The 19,917-nt window shown below is 49.3% G+C and overlaps 2 protein-coding genes across 4 annotated transcripts in view; both read right to left on the bottom strand.

Moving 5' to 3' along the window:
* The window catches only part of WBP1L (WW domain binding protein 1 like), a 49,637-nt gene extending 36,089 nt beyond the window's left edge, over window positions 1-13,548 (bottom strand). For 2 of the 3 annotated variants that reach the window (XM_042863677.1, XM_042863675.1), the window contains exon 1: window positions 13,461-13,548. Coding sequence is in view for 2 of the 3 variants with exons in the window: in XM_042863675.1 (XP_042719609.1) it covers window positions 13,461-13,547 (87 nt within the window). In the remaining variant the exon portion in view is untranslated. Of the gene's footprint in view, window positions 1-6,770; window positions 6,831-13,460 lie in introns of all 3 variants that reach the window. The other variant, XM_042863674.1, reaches the window with a different exon arrangement.
* A 2,222-nt stretch (window positions 13,549-15,770) lies between these two features.
* On the bottom strand, window positions 15,771-19,603 carry SFXN2 (sideroflexin 2). The gene is made up of 11 exons (XM_042863735.1): window positions 18,922-19,603; window positions 18,492-18,662; window positions 17,990-18,088; window positions 17,776-17,851; window positions 17,616-17,701; window positions 17,229-17,289; window positions 17,079-17,145; window positions 16,909-16,958; window positions 16,785-16,834; window positions 16,546-16,593; window positions 15,771-16,425 (listed from the first exon to the last, which is right to left on the bottom strand). The coding sequence occupies exons 1-11, from the start codon at window positions 19,080-19,082 to the stop codon at window positions 16,326-16,328; spliced, it is 969 nt and encodes a 322-aa protein (XP_042719669.1). The 5' UTR covers window positions 19,083-19,603; the 3' UTR covers window positions 15,771-16,325.
* Window positions 19,604-19,917: the final 314 nt, after the last annotated feature.

Below are 19,917 nucleotides of genomic sequence, written 5' to 3'. Positions count from 1 at the left end.
AAGAGACAAGGAAAGAACCTACCCAACCACACACCCATCCAACCATCCATCACTCTTCTGAAGAGCAGCTCTCAGGAAGAACTGGGGAAGCACTTTGTCCAGAAATGCTTCTGATAGCATCCAAAGCCCTCTGTCAAATTCTAATATCACTCACACTCTTCAAAGTCTAATTCTTCCTGTACTGCCTTCAAAGACTCTTGCAATTCAAAAGCCATCTGAGAGTTCATTAATAATACCACATTTAACTAATGCATTTGCTTTTCTGGCCAATGAGGTCACTTTTCTGCATTGCATCCTATACAGCAAACCACATGCTCCTCTGAATAAACACTACTGCTATTATTTCTAAAGCACTGACAACCATGTAGATTTACAACCACATACAGAAGCCAAATAAAAGTTCTTGCTCTAGAAAAATCTGCTTCTAGTCTTTACTTTCCACTTGAATCCATAATTCTGAGCAGCAAGCTCTGTCTTTAGTTGAAGCAACTACGCATAAATCTGGATGAAAGATGTCAAGAGTACAAAAATATCCATTACCACTTTGGACTAGATTTGAACTGGTGACCGAATGATGTGACACTTGATAGCTCTTTAACAGTCCTATGATCGCAGAGGTTTGCATCAGCAAATATTTAAATCCCAGGAGACGCTACTTCCTGCATAGGAAAATGTTAGATAAATGAAATCTTCAGAAATAAAAGCTTCTAGATGTGTGCAACTCCAAAAGGCAATTAAATTGAAAGACTAGTCACCAGATTCCCATGGGTTTCTGAAAGACCCATATATTACATGTATCCAAGCACACAATTTCATGCCAGAAGTCACAATTAACAAAGTTCAGCCTTCATTACTAGACAAGGGATAAACACAGCAAATCCAAAGAAGTTTTCCTTGTGTCTTCAGAATCGCACAAAAAAATTCAAGACAGTTTGGACTGAAATACACAAACAACTCCACACTGTGTCAGTGATTAAGAACTAATATCAGGACCATCTGCTTATCAACTGCATCATACCAAATAAGCAGAGCCAGGCATCTAACACCCATCCCACCAGAGCCATTCAGGCTCTCGCAACCCACGAACCTTGCATCAATACCCTGGAGCTCTGCCAGCGGATAGGTGCAAGTCCCGGTAAGGTGTGCACGCACCTCACCTGGTTTGAAAGCAGCAATCAAGTTTCCACTTGAGGTGAAGCATCCTGTAACGTTTTATTGGGTTGCAAAAATGTCACCGTGGTATACATCTGCTGGAGAGGCAGACAGAGCCAAAAGCATAATTAACAACTCCCATCAGAGAGCACATCCTGTGTCACATTGTTAACGAAGTGCTGCATATGCATAGGTGCTCCATGTCATTGGAGAGCCTCCACATCAAGAAATCCCCTGATCAATAGCAATGTCTTTCACCTTCCTGATGAAAAATAGCACTCCCTCAAACAGCCACCAACCCTCCTCCCTGCGCCCACAACAAGCTCCATCACAATGGTGACCATCACCACAAAAAGGCTCTCCACAAGAAGTACTCATGCAGCTCTCTGCCTGCCTGGGAGATGCAAACTCTTTCCCTGCATTTGTTTATAAGCTGCAGACATACTTCAGATGCCCTACGCTTGCTCATTCAACCACCCCAGACATACTAGCCAAAAACCTCTTGCCATCCATGTGTAGACAGTCACGTTCTCCAGTTTGTACCCAAGGGGCATGCAATTTAGGGCTTGCCAAGGAAAGCTGCTTATCATTGTTAACTTTAACTATATCCTATATAATTAAAAAAGCTTCAAGAAAATAAAGAAAAATGTAATAAAAATTACTAAGACAGATGTGATAAATCTTCCAAAATCATCAAAAACGATCACAGTAAATGCTTTGAAGAGTAAGGAACCTGGTTTCATAAACACACTTCTGATTAACCCTTTTGCAGCTTTAGAAAAGATAAGATCTCTGTTGTTGCTGAGCATATCTGCAAGAGCTTGCCAAGGAAAGCATGAGCAAGCAGCTTCAAAGGCAGAATGACGTACCTATGGCAGTAAACCCTAATCCTCACTGTGGAAACCACGCAACTGAAGTTAGTCATAGAAAATGGGATTAGAAATTCTAAAAAGAAAACAAGGGGCTGGAGGAATCAGCAGTCATCCCAAAATCACGTTGAAAAACTTGAGCAACTTTTAAATAACAACTGTTCTCAGAGTGGATAAAGAGGGGAGTAAGTCTAACACATCCCACAGGAAACCTGTAATGGATAGGGACCGTCCGGGTCAGCTCAAAACCTTGAACACTGACCCTGATGGAGGCTTAGAAAGGAGTGAAGGTGCCAGCAAATACCAGTGGTCACCTCCAGAAGTCCAAGGGCATGAACCTCTAGCAAAAGGGCTTTCTGATTTGCCCACATAAAACATAGCAAGGATCAAAGCAGAATGTGCTTTTGCACATTTGCTTTTGCAGAGGCTGAGGTAGAGTCCTAAGAAACTATCTGGGAAGCCTGGCATTCTTCTTTCCACACTTCATAATGCCATGCATCTGAGAATGTTGCAACTGCTCAAATGACCACGTTCCTGAGCATCACCCACAGCACATGGCAGTAATGCAGAAGTGAAGCCTTGGAGAGAATTGAGGCAGTTCTCCAAGCAGATACAGTTAATGTGACCTCCAGCAGTTCTTCATGTTTTTTCACATGTGTCTGTAACTTCCCAGACAACAACAGCACTGCCTACTTTCCAAAGACCAAACCAAATCCAAATTACAAGTTTACATAGCCCATGTGAAATTCAGGTTTTGAAGAGCGTTTTCATTTTAGGACAAGCTGATTTTCTAACTCGAGACAATCTTTGGAAAAAAAAAAAAGAAAGAAAAAAAAAGTCTGCAAGGATGCCCAGAGAGATCCTGAAACAACAATTTGGAGGAGTTTCCAGAGAACCTCATTAGCAAGTACAAGCACCTAATCCTGATCATTTCAGTAGATAAAAATTAAGAGCACACAAAGACTTGCATCAAGAATAGGAAGGCAGTGGGAAGAACAAAGACAAGCAAAGAGAGAAAAGAATAAAAGAATACCGTGAGAAAATAAAGAAAAAACAAAAAAAAAACAAAAAAAAGAAAAAAAGGCAGACTGTTGTGATCTTGGTGTTGATGAAATCTGCTCCTGGTCGATATGGAAGATGACCACAAGGTACTAACCAACACTATGATAACTGAGAGTATATTCTCCCTCTGGTTACACTGGAGACTCACTGGGGCTCTAGAAGTACCAAGTCTTCGAGAGATGATCTAGTCTAGCACATGGACCATGAATGGAAGGAGATGCAATTTTCCACCCCTCCTCCCAGGACTATCACTTGCATTTAATCAAGTCAGAGTTGTCAGATTTCAGGAGCTTCCTCCACATTCTGCCCAGATATCACATTTAGGATTTCTCCTCTTTAGAAAATCCGGCTTTGGTGAGATCCAAAATCAAAAGGAAATGTGAAGATGTATTGGGCACCGCAGCTTAGGAGCAATTCTTCACGCTGAGCAGAGCACCATGCGGATGTCCAAACTCCCTGCATGTCCAAACTCACTGCAAGAGCCAAGCAGCTGCATTATCTTTCATTTAGAGTTGACATCACCATGCAAGCCTTCTCTCCTCTACAGCCTTACAGGCTTCAGCTGAATCCTGAGAAAGAGAGACCTCGCAGCAATGAGAAACCACATGGTAAGACCAGCAGTAAGGCTGCAGCAACTTGGAGCAAGGCACATGAATCCAGAGGACTGGGAGAACTGCTTATCCAGAGTCCCTGCAGTAAAAGGATAGACACTCAAGGGCCACCCCATACAGTCCCTCTGAATCTGAAAGGTAACCAGACCTGCTCAGGGACCCAGAGACGTGGCATGAAGGTTCAGCTTCCAGCAGCAGCAGGATCCTGATCAAAGAGTACAGACTCTTTGCTATACTTTGTTAAAAAATTAAAAGCAAGGGAAGTCAGAGCATTTCACACTCGGCTCAGTCTCTCAGAAGATGAAAGCAAAGAGGGGATTTTTTTGTTTAAGTACTTGCTTAGAAGTTCAGTAAAAAAAAAAGTCCCCTTAGCTTCCCTTCTGTGTTTAGGCAGAGACTTTTTCTATATTTCCAGTGTTGCGAAATAGAATACAGAAGAAAACAAATCTACTTTGCCTACACAGTGGGGAAAAAAAAAAGCCACAAAAGCTCATATAAATACATGCATGTCCCTAAAAACAGATGCACCTATCAAAGCATCATTGCAAGTTTTTTCAAGTTGAGAGCCTAGCAACTCCCTGTACTTGCTGTTAAGAACAATTTCACTCAAAAGTAATAAGCAGAGTTCACACTAAGTGAACGTAATGAAAGAACTTGGCTTTACTTGGCATGTAAGAAGCCCAATTTGCAAATGCTACCCATGGCCAGCTATTGAAAACATGGGCTGAAGAGCCCAGAAGGCACTGCAATGAGTGACTTAAGTGGAGGCACCCTACACCCACCAACATTCCTGCTGAATGAATGTGAAATCTGCAAGAATTGCTTTTATTTATCTTACTAGAAGCGTTTCTTGGAAGATCTGGAAAAAATTTATTTCAGACGGATTTTTCAACTGAGAACAAAGTTGTATTTATTATAATTACGCACTCTCCGCTGTGGCCTGCCTCGCTGAGAAAGAACATTAAATTCAGCTGCACACGAACTCACGGAAATGACCTTTTGAATGAGAATGCTGCAACGAGAGACTCATAGAGCATTCTCCCTAAATAATGCCCCACTGTTTGCAGCTTGTGATTAGCATCTGACCACTGATTTCAGCTGCTACTTACACAGGCACAAGTCCACATGAGGTCAATCTGCTGAGAGTAAGTCACGCTTGCTGCAAACAGCAATATGGAGAACAGGACTTGGGAAACTATTCAAAGTCTCCAGTCCAATTTGTTTTGATGAACATTTATTAACCATCATGTGGCAGCATAACCTTGGGAGGCACTTTGAAGAGGGCTCTTCTGTAGGATACACACTACATAATTTGAATAAGAAGCTCAAAGGTGTTATTGGTACTCACTATTAATGAGAGCAACGAATGCATGGAGGAACACTATTTTCACTCACTATTTTCAGAAGGACTTGAGGTTTATCTGAAAGGCTGCTGGATGGAAAGTCCAAGCACGTCAGGATGGAGGTGTGCTAGACCTAAAGAACCAGGCAGTCAAACCAGCAGGTCCATTTCATCACCTGAATGAAAAAGTGCAATGTGAAAAGGCAGGAGGTGCTTGTTTGGAAATGGAGGGTGTCTCTTTGGTGTGCAAATGTAAAATGCCCTCCTCACCCTCCTCAAAAACACATCAGATCACCTTGCTCTTCAAAGAAAGTTTGGCTATTATAAAGGTATCCCATCCTCTACGAACTTAAAACAGATGTCTGAGCCTTCCCAGCAGCTGAGTGGCTGGACAGTTGAACTCATTGCTGCCAAAGAAAGCAAGGCAAGCTTGTGTGCTGACGTCCATGTCTAGGGGGCACTTGGAAGCTGTGCTGCCTGCCTGGCCAACACCACCCCCATGCAATAGGACCTGCTGGCAGCGTGCTCCCAGCTCCTCTCCCCTCCACTCTCCAAGGCATGTACAGCAGGCTCCTGTGGTTCACAGCCATCCAAAGGTTTTTGCTTCGTGGTTCACAGGTCTAGAAAACAGACTCCCCTGTCTAAGCATCTGAAGATTTTTAAAGCCAAAATGCAGCTACGAAAACAGTCTGTGCTGCCAGTTTGGGTTCTGTGCTCACTTTGCAGAACCTGTGTTAGCATTGCGGAGCTCTGGTTTCACAGCCTCACTCACTCAACCTGCTGGTTGAGTCCCAGGCAGCTCTGCCTGCCACTGTCTCCAAGGGGAAGGCAGTATGTGAAACTCAGCTTCCTGACTGCAGAGCCAATTAACCAGGAGCTGCGAAGGAGGAAAAGCTCTCACTTGAGTATTTGTCCTCTGTGCAGCAAACACAGCACATGCCAGCAAGGGGAACAAAAGCTGGAGCCTCTTGTATTGTCCTACGTTGATGATTTACAGCAATGCCTTCCAGACAAACAGAAGAACAGCTCCCACCTGAGCACAGCAGAAGCCAAGAACCATAAAACCATGTCTCAACGATTAGGTAAAAATTGACCATAGCACTGGAGGCCATTGAAAACCTCTAGACCGAAACCTTGCAGAAGAAACAGGAGTTTCTTGGTTAACTAATAACTGAGACCTGAAGGCTCTCATTTAGGCCCCCAGCTGAAGAGGGAAATTACACAGCATTTACACACCTGGTGCCACACAACCTTCTCTTATTCTGACCCACACATAAACCCCACAGCTCACAGTGCATCCACCACCTGACATGGGGACACTGGGATGAGAAATGTGAAATTGTCTGCTTAATATCACACAGTCAGCCTGGATCAGAGCTGAAGAGCTCTTGCAGAAAGCAGCAGTGTCCTGAAGGAAAGACCCAGGAGCACAAAGTGACTTCTAAAAAATCATTATTTTTGACAGTATTTTAAAATTCACCATAGAAGGAAAAAAAAACCCTCTGCAAAACTAACAAAAATGTTTTTGTTTTTTTCTTCCGTATCCCTCCCTCTCATCAAAAGCTCTCAGACACGAAATGCTTGCTCTTGGGGCAGGGAAAAAAGCTGACACAAAAGCAGTCAGACCTGCAATTAACAAGTTAATGGGATGAACTGGGTAAAAGCAGTATTTTTAAAGCCTATTCCTTTAATGAAAGACATTAGACATTAGTTCAAAGCATAAACAAGTTTTACCTTGCACCCTGTCCTGCAGGGAAGGAAAGTGCCTTCAGAAGAGCTGTTGGCAGACAGTGCCTGTGCAAGAGAAAAGCTGGTGATAAGGAAAGCTCTCACAGCAAGGACACAAATAAACAAAATTTAGGGGCATTCATTTCGGAGTCTGACCATAAAATGCCACAAGAACTTAAAGTTTCCTATGAAAAGCAATGGAATGACAAGGAGAATTACTCCAGGCTTTCCTGGATGAAATCTTTCATCTTCTAATGAAAGGATGGTCCTTGGGCTTCGCAGGCAAGGGACAGACCTGGGGGCACAAAACTGGTTTGCAGAGCCTAACTGGTCCTGCGATTACACTGGGAAGGCCTGGGAAGGACAAAGCAAAATAGCAAGAAATGCTGTAAAATAAACCACAAACTCAAGAGGGAAATTTAATAATCAAATACACGAGATGGAAAAGATTCCTAATGGATGCTCCTTTTCCTTACAAAAACAGGAGGTGAACAAAGGGACAGAACAATCAATACAGACAGAAAAAGGAGAGAGAAATAATTTAAGGGAAAACTTATTTTTGCCACTGCAATTTCAGGCAGGCTTTGTCTGAGTCCAGGCGCTAAGTGTCAGTAAACAGGGACAATCAGCAGTGACAGACGTCTGCAAGCCTGCTTTATCTCAGCTTCAGATCGAAGGAGGCTGAAGAGCCGAATGAAAGCTGTTGCTGAAGTTTGTTTCCCCTAAATAGGCAGAAGTCAAAACGACAAGGTAATCTGAAGACAACACAATGCACCCCCAACCCTCCTCCTCCTCTTCAGAGTTTGCTGCTTGAAAAGCAGTCTGCAGCCTAACCAACAGACAACCAGCAACAAAGGGAGGAATTCATCACGCAGGGCACCCAGACATGATTCATGACCTTCATACATTCAGGTAGCTGCACTAAATGCTTTCCAAGCACAGAGCGAAGGTCCTTCTGATCCTATCTAAAGAAGAGACTTTTCTCCCTGCAAGAAGGGGTGAGAAGAACACATAAGAGTAACTTTCCCTGTGGGTCTACAACAATTGATGCGCAGGACACAATGAAGTCAGCCCAATACCCAATGGCCTTGAAGACGGGCTGCATTCTTAAAAGGTTTTTCCCAGCCTTTGTAATGTCCCTGTACAATACCCACCACCTCCTCCAGGCCCTAGGTAGTGTTTAATCCTCTTATTCTCCACCGGTCATTCACAATCCCTGGTTAGCTCAACCAGCTGGGATCCATGTGCCCACAGCCAGCGCCACCGAGCTGTCAGAGGCGCCGATGGATGCAATGTTAACAGCCTGATCTGAAGGATCCAACAGACAGCTCCCATGTTGGCCATCACCCAGCACAGGGACTTAAAGCAGATCCCACAGAAGGGAAAAGTTTCCAAGTACCCAACTACTGATGCACCATTAACAAATGAAAACTTATTATGAAGAGTCAGGACACAAGAGAAAAGAGCCAATCAGTTCTGCTCATTAAAAACCCTCCGCAATGCCTGTGGGCATACCATTCATGTTTGAGTTTCCCCACTTCCAACAGGCGATGCTCAACACCTTTTGCACAGGGAAAGCTCAAGATGGTGGTGAGATTCCTGCTGAAACCCTTTCTTTGTCACCATCTCTACAGCTCATCAGTCTGCAGTTCTGTCTGCAGTTTGGCCAGCAGGAGACCGAAGAAAAAAAAAAAAAAAAGAAAAAAAAAGGTAGTTCTGTAACTACTAGAACTCTGAAAGCAGACCTCTCATCAGTTTGCTCCACGAGGCTGATTGACATTGCAGGCCAGCAAATCAAACAATCAAACTCCAAAGTGAAGCCTTTCCCAAAGCTAGGGTGTGCATCCAGTCCGCTGACCACCAACTCACAGATTTGCCTGTACTCAATAAGCTGGCAAGGTCAGGCACATGATGGAGCTGTACGTGTCCCTGTTCATTGCAGGGGAGTGGGACCAGATGGCCTTTAAGGTCTCAACTCTAAACATTCTACGATAAAAATTGCATCACCACTAGTGATGAACCTTCCATCTTATAGCAATGCAAAAGAATAAAGAGGAATGAAAGGAGAATTTCTTGAGGTAAAAGCTTTCCTCTGCTTGTCCTAAGGATTGTATCCATGATCCTCACAAGGGGCTTTCCAGCACTTCCCCAAACCCAACACCCCATTCCTTGTAAATATCGGTTGTAGCTCACCATACCTGCCTGCCTCTTTGCAGCCTATCAACATCAGGAGATTGGCAGTACATGAAATGGCAGAAGTTTCCTGAAATCATCCCGACATTCCATGCTGCATGCTTGTTTTCTTCCAGCTTGGAAGCACAGACCAAAACCTGGCCATCAGGTTGGCTGCATCACACAACTAGCACATTGCCCATTTATGAACAACTGCCCTTCCATGGTTGTCTGTCACCAGCCTGGATTCAAGGAACTGCTTCTGAGATGTCCCTGATATGCTGGGTCCTCACAGCCCCATCAGTCTGCCCAGTCTTCAGGGATTCATGAACCCACAAAAACAAACGCCAGACAGGAGCGTGTACAGCCATAAAGTCACTGGTTAAACACATTACCAAGGAGGTTCTTATGCAACTAACCGGGAAAGGTTACCTGGTTACCTCTTGTCCCCTGCAGAATAGGGCAGTGCGAGTCACAGGAACACCTCCAAACCTGCATGCTGTCAGGAGACAGAACAAAGGGCCACCTGCAGCAATGTGTTACCAACACTCCAGGATACGTCTGACAAGGACAGATCTGCACAGGCACAGCCGGGACCAAAGGGCACAGCACAGACACCGTGGGACTGAGGATGAGGCCAGAAGATGAGCCCATCACTTCTGGCCTAAACAAACACCCTGCTCTCGCCTAGGGCACACAGGACACTTTCGAACCAGGCCTTCCATCTGCTGCACAGCTGTTGAGATGCAAAGAGAAATTCTTACAGCATTGTGTGCGATCTGAGGGCAGCTCACAAATGGAAGAATGTTAATCAGTGTGGAAGCATGCTATCCAGATGAGACACTGGAGCACAAGGAGGTATAACCACGGTGGTATGAGCAGTCCTTAATTCAATCTGCTCAGTTACTTAGTGGCTCTGCTCTGAGGAAGTACAGGCCGTACTTTGATCTCTGCTGCCTCCTGCCAAAACTGGGGAAATCAGCAAGCCAAAAAGCAAGAGTCACAAAGATACTTCAGCAGGCAAAATACAGCTCTGGGGTTGTATAAGCACTTCTTCTCTTGAAGGACCCACAGCATTTCAGGAGGCACCAAAGTGCTACTGCAACTAATTACCTATACATTAACTGAAAAAGCTGGCATATTTTGAGATGGGTCTCTCTTAGAGGTGGATAACTGATGCTTTGCTGCTCACACACCACCTGAAGTGATGCTCCTAAAAGGTCCCAAGCGCTGGCAGGTCTGGATCAAGCCTGGTAACTTCATGTGTGGTCACAGCCAGCACAGCCCTGAGCACAAACACTGCTAAAGGGGTGTCAGATGCACCAAGTCACGTCAGGCCTGTCCTGGACACAGGGCTCCTCTCTGCCACCCAGATGAATCATCTCTCAAGTCACAGCATTTCAAGAACTCTTCCATTTGGAATGAAATGGGCCTTTAAGGAGATCCGTGCTTCTGTCAGATTTTGGCTCAAAACCATCTTATTAGAGAAAGACAGATTCCTCAGGCTTGCCACATAGTTAACATTCACTTAAATCTCTTGTTTTTAAAGAAAACAACAGTTGAGAAAACGATGTGATAATTAAGCTGCTTGCAGTGGGAAGCAGATGGCTGGTCAAATAACCTTTAGTCTGCCCTGTAGGGATGTACTGCAATAGAATCCGCAATAGAATAATGATTAATGCTCAAAGTTTAACACTACAAATTTGATCAAGCTTGTTTTTTAAAGATATTTATTTTAAAAGACATTCTAATTCATTTCTTACTTCCCCACTTCCCTCTCCCTCAAGCCGCGAGGACAGCACACAGCTAATGCTATACAAGTGCAGCCATAACGGGGCATGGCCAGGTTTCTTTTTCCTGTGTTTACTCTGATCTTATTTTTGTTACACAACTGCAACGTATCTTCCCTTAATCTGCAGATAAATGCACCAATTCCTGTTAACGGAGCTTTGTGCTCCATGGTGAGCACACACGCAATGAACAGTCACAGGGGCAGGTAAAGAACTTGGACTCAGGATTGGTCTGCGCTAATTATCTTCATTCTCTTCCACCTGCCACCCAAAACAAGGCTTCATTAAAAGAAAGGTCTTCTAAGATCCTCAGCAGCCTGGACTTATTTTAACCTGAAAAAATCAGACCCTCCTGCACAGTACAGCATGTTCTCAGCAATGTTTGCTCAGTGTGGCTAGGCAGCACAGCTCCACCTCCTGAATTATTTAGAGGACACATTTCCTGCAGCACCTCCCAGCCTCAGACCTCCAGCTCAGAGAAGCACAAACCCTCAACAAGCCCTCCCCAGCAGCAGAAGCAAGCAGGGCATTGCAGCTGTCTGAGATGGAGGTGGCAGCAGGCAGCAGTCACCATGGGCAGTGAGGGCAGCCATGGTCTGCAGAGACCAAGAGCTGAATGCTGTCAGAGGTCTAGCTAAAACCATAGGAACCCTTGGTGCAGAGATCTTCCCAGGCCAGCACTGCTCACCACTACAAGCGCATCACCTCTAGGGAAATCATACTCTAAGGCAACATGAAAGCAGACAAAGTTGAGTTACATTCTCATTTCCCAGATCACACATTATTCAAATATATATATATGCATATCCCACATTACTCAAAAACGACAGTTTTTGAGTGGGTTGCTGTCAATCTGTAGTATGCTGTGAGATAATACCAGCTCTTTGACAGACAGTCTAAGATCTAAAATAAACCACATGAGTTTTATATAGACAAACTATGAAAAGAAAACGAGTAAGAGACACATCCATATCTAAATGCTCTAAAGAAAACACAGGCAGCCAAAGCTCTTCTCTCTCACCATCACGTACTGTACTACCCAAGACTTACTATTTTAGGACTACTTCTGGTGCACTGATTGGAGAGGATACCTACAAGTCAGATACGTGTATGAATACTTCTCTTCTTCCTTTTCTACTTCCATTTCCTTTCCTCTACCTGTTTCTTGGCTAGTGCACAAGCTGTACAGGGAGTGTCTTTCACAACCTTCAAGGCAGGTATATTGTTCTTATTAGCATTTATAGGGTTGAAGACCTTCGCAGCTTTTGTCTAGACAATCCTAGCGCCTGGCTGCCGCTCACAGCTGGAACACCACAACACCTTGTGCCTATATACACTCAGTTGGTATATGTTGGTTTGATGGTGGAGCAGAGCAAGCGCTGGGACTTCCACCAGTTCAGGGCAGTTGAGACAACACGGAAAACACATGGTTCAGCACAACCTTGCAGCTCTCTACTGCAGCAAAGGCCAAATCACAGCAAGAAAATTTCGGACGGCACTACCAATTGGATGGTTGGACTGAATGATCTTAGAGATCATTTCCAACCTTAATGCTTCTATGATTCTAATTACAAAGCCTTTAAAGTCTGTCTGGTACTCCCAGTGCCCTGAATAAATAAGATTTAAAACATCTGTAGTCAAACTCCTCACCTCTCTACTCACAACAGAAGTCAGAAAGATTTCCAATGGACGCCTTTCCCAGAAAGAACACTCCACACCAGTGTCCCAGAGAAACTACACACCGAGTAACTACAGCACCTGTGGTCTGCAGGCACAGATCAGTATCCAGGAAGACTTAGAACTTCAGTAAATTCATTCATATAATCTGTGAAGGTCTAGATCTTCAACAAATACAAAACGCAGTTCCTGCCTCCTAAGCAGACCATCAAATCTGAAGCATCCTGCTCAATTTATGCTGTGCAGAGAATGAAAACGACATAATGACTGCATGAACAGCAGGTTGCAGGTTGTGCACGGGACACCTGGCCCAGCACAGTTGTATATCAGCAACACTGAGCAAGGTGAAGGTCTATGGATTCTGCAAAGGGCAGTCTAAGAACACTGCTGGAGAACATCATAGCACAGGCACAATATTGAGTAAAGTGATGAAGGAGAGCGAATGAACTTCTTTAGAACCCTATAGGCATGAAGAAGGCAATCAGAGCCTAAAGAGACAAGGGCTGCTTCCCATCATCCTGGCTGAAACACTCTCCCTCCTTCCTTCCCTTGAGGAACACGGTTTTGTGGGCATGGTGGTGACGGGCTGATGCGTTGGACTAGATGATCTTAGAGGCCTTTTCCAACCTTAATGAGTCTATGATTCCCCAAAGCTGAGGCTCACCCCACACTTCCTATGCAACACCAACCTCCTTTGCCCGGGCAAGCCCTGCTCCCTGGGCCAGCCACCCCTGCCCTGTCACCTCCCAGGTGACACCCGCACCTGCCAGCGCTGCAGGCCGGTGCCCTCACCGCGGCTGCCGTTCCCTCTGCAGCCCCTCCTGCAGCCTACAGCAGCTCCGACCCATGCTGCTCCTCCAGCCCCAGCACGGTCCCAAACCCCGCTCCCTGCACCCCCAGCTCCATTTCAGTCCCAAACCTCGGCAGACCCCCCAGACGCTGCCCCCAGCCCACGATTCGCCCGCTGACAACCCTCGCCCCTCGCAGCCAGCTGTCGCTTAGGACCCCCCAGCACACACTGAACCCTCCGACCGGCACCCCCCGGGCTGCCTCCTACCTGGGCGGGCTCCACGCTGGCGGGCAGCCCCTCGGGTAGCGCCTGAAACAACATCAGGGCCATGGCGGCGCGAAACCTCCTCGCCATCCCCCCCACCCCCCGCTCCCCGCCTCCCCGCCTCCCCAGCCCGACTGCGGCCCGGGACGGGAGCCGAGGGGGCACCCCGCGCCTCGTCCCGCCCCATCCGATCTCTGACTGGGAAGACGGCGCGCGATTTGGACGGCTATTGGCTCGACACGCTATCGTTCAGGGCAGAACGGGGAGGGGCGGGGTCCGCTTGCAGGGAGCTGCCATCTTGAGTGTGGCGCTGCGGAGAGGGGGCCCGGGGTAGTGTGATGGCCGCCATGTTGTGAGTGGCGGAACTGGCTGGAAGGGGGATGTGGGCGCTGCCCCTTGTGCCTGTGCCCCGACGTGGCGTGCAGCAGCTGTCTCACGCCTGTCAGGGCATCTCTGGTGGCCCTAGAGCGCCCGTCCCCATCTGCTGGCCATGTCTTGTGGTGGCTTTAAACCTTGCTCAGCCTCTCTGCAGTGCACACAGGGAGCCCCAAAGCCAAGCAGCCCACCCAAGCCAGGGGGTTCACCAGGGAAGGTGTGTAGGATGGCAGCTAAAATGGCCGCAGTAGCAGCAGGCAGAAGCAGTGTTTGCTGTCAGCTGCTGCTGATGTCAACAACGCTGCTAGCCCCACACCAGGCCCTGAGGATGGGGCAGCAGACTGCAAAGCCACTTCTTCCCCACTGTGGTGCCAGGCTGCGGCAGTGCTATGCTCCCAGCCCTGCATGCTCCCATTCAGCTGTACCCAACTGCCATGCTTGGGTCTCCAAAATCCAGCAGCTTGGTGAGGGCTGCTGGGGCTGCTGTAGGGAGCCACAATGGGAGAGGAATGGCACGTGGAATGGATGTCCCACCACGGACATGTCCCAGCACAGCCATCCCCTGCCTGGGCTTGTCCCAGGTGCAGGTGGCAGCACTTGGGGATCACTCACAGCTCGTGGGTAGCGTGCAGGCTTTGTGCCATGCCAATCCCTGAGTGCCAGGCAGCCCCCACAGGGGATTGGCACGGTGATGCTTGTGAGATGCTCTGATAACATACCCAGAAAAGAAAAATAATCAACTGAGCAGCTTATCTCCTGCCCCTGGGATTTTTCAATCAGGGCGATACTTAGGGCACACCTAACCCTGCACCCCTGCGAGCGTGGGCTGGCAGCAGTTAACCCATTGGGCACACACCCTGCATGCTTAACCTGGGTTAAGCACCTCCAGCAGCACTTGGGCAAGGATCTGGGGCTGCTGATCATTCATCGAAAGAAATTTTGGTCTTCTGTGACTTACCAGCCCTGCTGCAGCCCAACAGAATGTCTTTGGTCTGGTTGTTATTAAAAGAAGGTTGTAAACATGCTGCAGCACCATTTCAGCCATGCAGAGCTTCGCTCCTTTTCCAATCCTGCCCTGAAATTACAAGTAGGAAGGAGGCAAAAGCCAGAGCATGGGACAAGCCCAGATTGGGAGTGACTCATCACTGGAGTGTAATTAACATCCGCAGCTCTTCACAAATAGGGCTGAGTCCGGCACTGACTTCTGGCAGTGAAGTTTCCTTCCTATTGCAGCAGTGTGATGCAGAGCCGATCTGAATGGAATCTGGCAGCACAGGAACACACTGTCTGCAACCACCTGCCGCCCTCCACATTGTTCTGGAGCTGTGAGTGGCAGAGATGGCAGGAATCCTCCCGTGGAGGCTCCTGCTGCAGCTTAAAAACCTAGACACCCTGCTGTGCTGCTCTTGGCCAGCATCAACCTGTGCAGGTCTGAAGAGGGAATCCATTGCTATCAGCTTGGTGGTTTCTGGCTTGAGGACAGTGCTGGTCAGCCTCATACTCGTCCCAGCACAGACCAACCCTCTTCTTGCCCAGTGCATTGTGTGCACCCCATCCTGCTGCTCAGGACTAAGAGGAGAGGGCAGGAGGTAGCAACAGCTCTCCAAAGCATGCTTTCTGTGGGACTTTGCATTATAACTGTCTCTGCATTTGCAAGCACACTGAACGCTCCTTGGACCCAGCTCCATTCCAGGTTGCTGAATGTACCTTTCTGAATGTGCTCACAGAAATTTGGGGTGTAGGACAGGAGCAATCTCAATGTAGGAGTTCAGAGAGCAGTGATGTCTTCCTATGGCACTCAACCAGAGAGACATGGTTTGTTTCAGATGCAAGCACAGAGCCCACACCTTCCCTTTTTCCACGGCAGGTATGACCTATGTACCAGCACTGTCCAGGGAAGCAGGTACCCAAAGACCAGCCAAAAGCAAAGCCCACAGCTGTTTTAAAAATCACCATGTTTTATTTGCCAACCCCTATCTCTGTCATTTAAAGCCTGAGTTCAAAACCCAATGGCTTAGTGACCCTCCCCATGTGAGAGGGGCCAGAATCAAGTGTTTCCCAAGTCCTTGGTCCTACCACAGGAACAGTGAGGCACAAAATGGCAAGGTGATGCCTGGCTATCATACTTAATTCAGAGCTTAAAAACAATTAGCTATTTGTCTTTGGGATTGTGACAATCGCAAAGTGAATAAGATCTGAACCAGAGAGCAAGGAAGGCACAGTCCTAGCACTGGTCCCAGGACTTTGATGTGTTCCCCTACACAGGGGACAAGTCTTTCCCACTCACTGTGGGGGCTCCAGCTCTTGCAAAGAGGCTCCTGCAGCAGTTTAAGGCAGCAATGTGGTTTGGGGTGGGGGAAATGGGAGATGATCCCAGCTCCACTTCCAGACTGGGTTAATGGGGGCTGCACCATGCATCCAAGCCCTGCACTGGCACAGGGCTGGCAGTGTTGGGGGCTGGAGGGCTTCAATGGCTCCCAAGGTAGCCTCTATTCACAGCCCTTTGTTAAAGTAGACAAATGGCACTTTGTCCCCGTGCTTGGTCACGATGCTGTCCCGCAGCTCCGGCTCAAGGTCAGCCAGTGCAAGAGAGCTGTGGGGAGAGGGGACAGACACTGAGGCCATCATCCTGTTCCTCTTGGGAGCCCATCAGGACGGGCTATGGGGAGTGAGGGAAAGAGAAAGGCTCCCATGGAAAGCCATGGACAGGTACCATCTCTGAGGGAACAGGGCACAGGCTGCCGGCACCATGAACAGCAGGCTGTGGGCAAAGGAGAGTGGGTGTTAGTGCTGGGGCTGCATACCCCGAGCTGCAAGGTCCCAGCCCAGGACCCAATTTAACAGAGCTCAGGTTGGAAGGAAAGCAGTTTTGCCATCTCTGCTGGGTGGGGTCTTTTTCCAGGGTGACTTCAGGCATCCTCCGGAGCCACACTGGTTTTTTGAGATACTCACAACCCACCACACAGCAGCACCTGCAGCGGCGCGTGGAGAACCCGGATCCGCTGCAAGGGATGAGCAGGGTCAGTCCCCAGCTGACTGCCACAATCCCATGCCCAGAGCAGCAGCAGGAGCTCACCTGCATGAAGGGGAACATCTCCAGCCGCTCCATGATGATGGGCAGAATGACTGCATGTGGGGAGAAGAGTGAAGGACTCCACCAGCCCATGCAGCTCCATCAGCTCTGGCCAAGCTGGGAGCTGCAGGGTTGCAGTGTGGATCTGGCCCCCATCCTCATGCCGCACTCACTCATGCCTGGAGCTGCCATAGTGATCCTGGAGACCACAACCTGCGCAATGCCTTTCACTGCTGCTCTCTGCAAGGAAAAATGGCTGCTCAGCCTTGCTGCTGTACACGTGTCCCCATTCCCATGTCTGCTCTCCCTCCCAGAACACTCACCCTGGAGTGCCCAAGCTCATTGTTGTCCTCATCAGTCACTGATATCCCATGGATGATCTCCCTGTGGGAACAGCAACACAGTGGCCCTGGGCTGTGCCACCCCTGGGCTGATGCTGCCACCTTCAGGGTATGGCTGACACAGGGACCCCCACCCCATGGAACACTCCAAAACTTCTTCAGCTCCAACAACCCTCCCTCAGCACCAGGACATCACAGACTACAAAATGGACATCTTCACCCCAAAACCGCCCTCCTGCTTTGTTGATGCTGGGCCATCCCACCAGAGACGCTCTCCCAGACGCAGGGTGGTGGTCACACAGAACCCATCCCACCTCCTCCGTCCTCCCTCGGGGCTGGGGAGTGGAGGCAGACCCCAGGTGCACTCACTGCTGCCTCATCATTGGGATGTTCACGCAGTTGGCAGCAGCTACAGCTGCAAAAGGGACCCAACGGGCAAGCAAAGGAGGAGCACGCTGCAAGATGGAGGATGGGATCAGCATGGGGATGGGATGTGGCCAGATGCTGCTGCAACCCCGTCTCTACATACCTTGGTGTAGAGGTTGAGTCCCACAGCAGTGGCCAGGGCTGTCGTGGTGGCCGTGATGTAAGCCACTCCTATTTGCCTGGTGATTTGCAACAGATGCATGGGAATATAAAACAAAACGCTGTCTTTGACACAGAGATCCTGCTCTTTTGGTGCCTGAACATCTTTTTGGCACATCCCACAGGCATCAGGGGTCCTATCCCAGGGGCACACTCACACCAGAGAGATGGGGGACGCAGCATTGCGGTTGGTGTAGTTGACAATGGCATTGAAGGACTGGTTCACCCACTGCCAGAACACCACAGCCGGCACTGTCCTGCAGAGGGAAAGGGCACGGAGAGTGCCCGGGGGCCATCAGGGGACAGACAAGATGCCCTCCATACCCTTGTCCTGGTGTCTGCGGGGGAAACTGAGGCACTGCAGCCTGAGGTCAGGAGTGCGGCAGGGGAAGGGCTGGGAAATGAAATGTGTCTGAGAGGGTCCTGCAGACAGCACAGGAGGTGGCACAGCCCTGAGGGGTTTGGGATGGGGACGAGATCCAGGGCTGAGGTAGGCCTTCAGTGATGGGAGCAGCAAGCACATGAGGACAGAGGTATCTGAGGGTGACCCACTCCCGGGCTCCTAGCACTGTCTCAGGGATACCAAGGAGAGACATTAGTGCCCCTGGAAGAGCAGAGGGCTGTCCGGGCTGTGTCCCAACTTGTGTCCCCAGCTCTCACCGGTAGAACTGCAGCATGCAGCCAGTGATGGCCATGCCACCTGGCACCTGGAAGGACATCCTGCCAATGAGGTTCATCTTCTCACCGCTGTCGGGGTGGAAGGCCGAGTCGTACAGCTTCTTGGCATACAGCAGCTGCTCCCGGCTGCTCCCCAGCGGCACCATCCCAGCCCTGCAAGCCCAGAGCCGCGGGAGTTCAGCCATGATAGCTCAGGGCTCCCAGAAACCCAATAAACATCCACAAAACCACCTCTGACGGATCATAGAATTGTTTGAGTTAGAAGGGCCCCTTAAAGGTCATCTAGTCCAACTCCCCTGCAATGAACAGAGACATCTACAGATTGATCAGGGTGCTCAGATGCTGCACCAGCACTCGGGCAGGAGACAGGCACACCTCCAGCACCGTGCCGGTGCCACCAGCACACACTCACCTGCAGCCTGCCACCACAGCCTGTGCCCGGTCCAGCTCCCGCTCCGGCACCAGTACGGTGCGTGGGTCAGTGATGTTGAAGAAGTGCCACAGCCGCCCCACGAAGGTGCTCTGGTCCCAGCGCGGGGCGTCAATGTCGAAGCCGAGGGGCACAGCAGCCATTTCGGGATAGTGCTGCGTTGCCGTGGAGCGTTGCACCGGGTGAACTACTGCGGGTTTATATTTAACGTCTGGGTTGGACTTTCAGCGGCCCCGTACCCAAGGCACTGCCGCCACCGGCCTCCAACAGTGCTGCTGCAATGCACTACATTCTCCCTGCACGAGGCAGCCCTCAGTGGGACTACATCACACTGCCCTGCAAGTGTTTCCCTCTGGGTCACTGCACGGCATACCCTCCACGTGCACACTCATCCCCGCGGTACTGCACTATGCTCCGTGTCCCTGCAGCACTGCAGGTCGCTGGTAGAACATTGCACCCTCCCATGCCCACACTGCAAGCCCCAGAGCACCTCCTGCACCTCTCGTGGCATTGCACCCTCCGGTGCCCGCACTGCACAGCCGTGTAGGCAGCTCAACAACATAGTGCACCCCCCCACGGCACTGCACTGTACTACACCGCACTGTACCCTGACCACTGCACACACCCCCACGGCATGCTCCACGTTACGCTACCCTGCACCCCATCAGCACTGCATGCTTCCAACGGTGCTACGTCACACTCCCCCCCCCTTGACACCGCCTCGCAGCGCACCGCTGACTGCACATCCGTAGAGCCGCACAGAGACCTCGTGACGTGCATAGTACTGCTGTGCATAGCACTGCTGTGTACAGCACTACTGTGCATAGCACTGCTGTGCATAGCACTGCTCCGCAGCGCATCACGCTGCCCGCACAGCCCCACTCAACCCGCGCGCCCCAACCCCACGTGGCCCTACCTGCGCGGCCCACAGACCCTCGGCGCGCCGCGTGGCCGCCTTCAGCCAATCAGAGCGAGCCG

This window comes from Lagopus leucura, unplaced genomic scaffold (assembly GCF_019238085.1).
Source record: "Lagopus leucura isolate 7727_CA_CO unplaced genomic scaffold, USGS_WTPT01 Super-Scaffold_741, whole genome shotgun sequence".
In the NCBI taxonomy this organism is placed as follows: domain Eukaryota; kingdom Metazoa; phylum Chordata; class Aves; order Galliformes; family Phasianidae; genus Lagopus; species Lagopus leucura.
Note: the sequence above shows the minus strand (reverse complement) of the source record. Positions and strands in the feature narration are given on the sequence as shown.

What these genes read in the sequence shown, in the direction of transcription:
- SFXN2 (XM_042863735.1), bottom strand. Translation starts at nt 19,082, where the DNA reads ATGGCTGCTGTGCCCCTCGGCTTCGACATTGACGCCCCGCGCTGGGAC. An exon ending in AGATGTTCCCCTTCATGCAG is followed by an intron (nt 16,835 to 16,908) that starts GTGAGCTCCTGC and finishes CATCCCTTGCAG; the next exon opens with CGGATCCGGGTTCTCCACGC. An exon ending in GCCCTGTTCCCTCAGAGATG is followed by an intron (nt 16,426 to 16,545) that starts GTACCTGTCCAT and finishes CTCTCCCCACAG; the next exon opens with CTCTCTTGCACTGGCTGACC.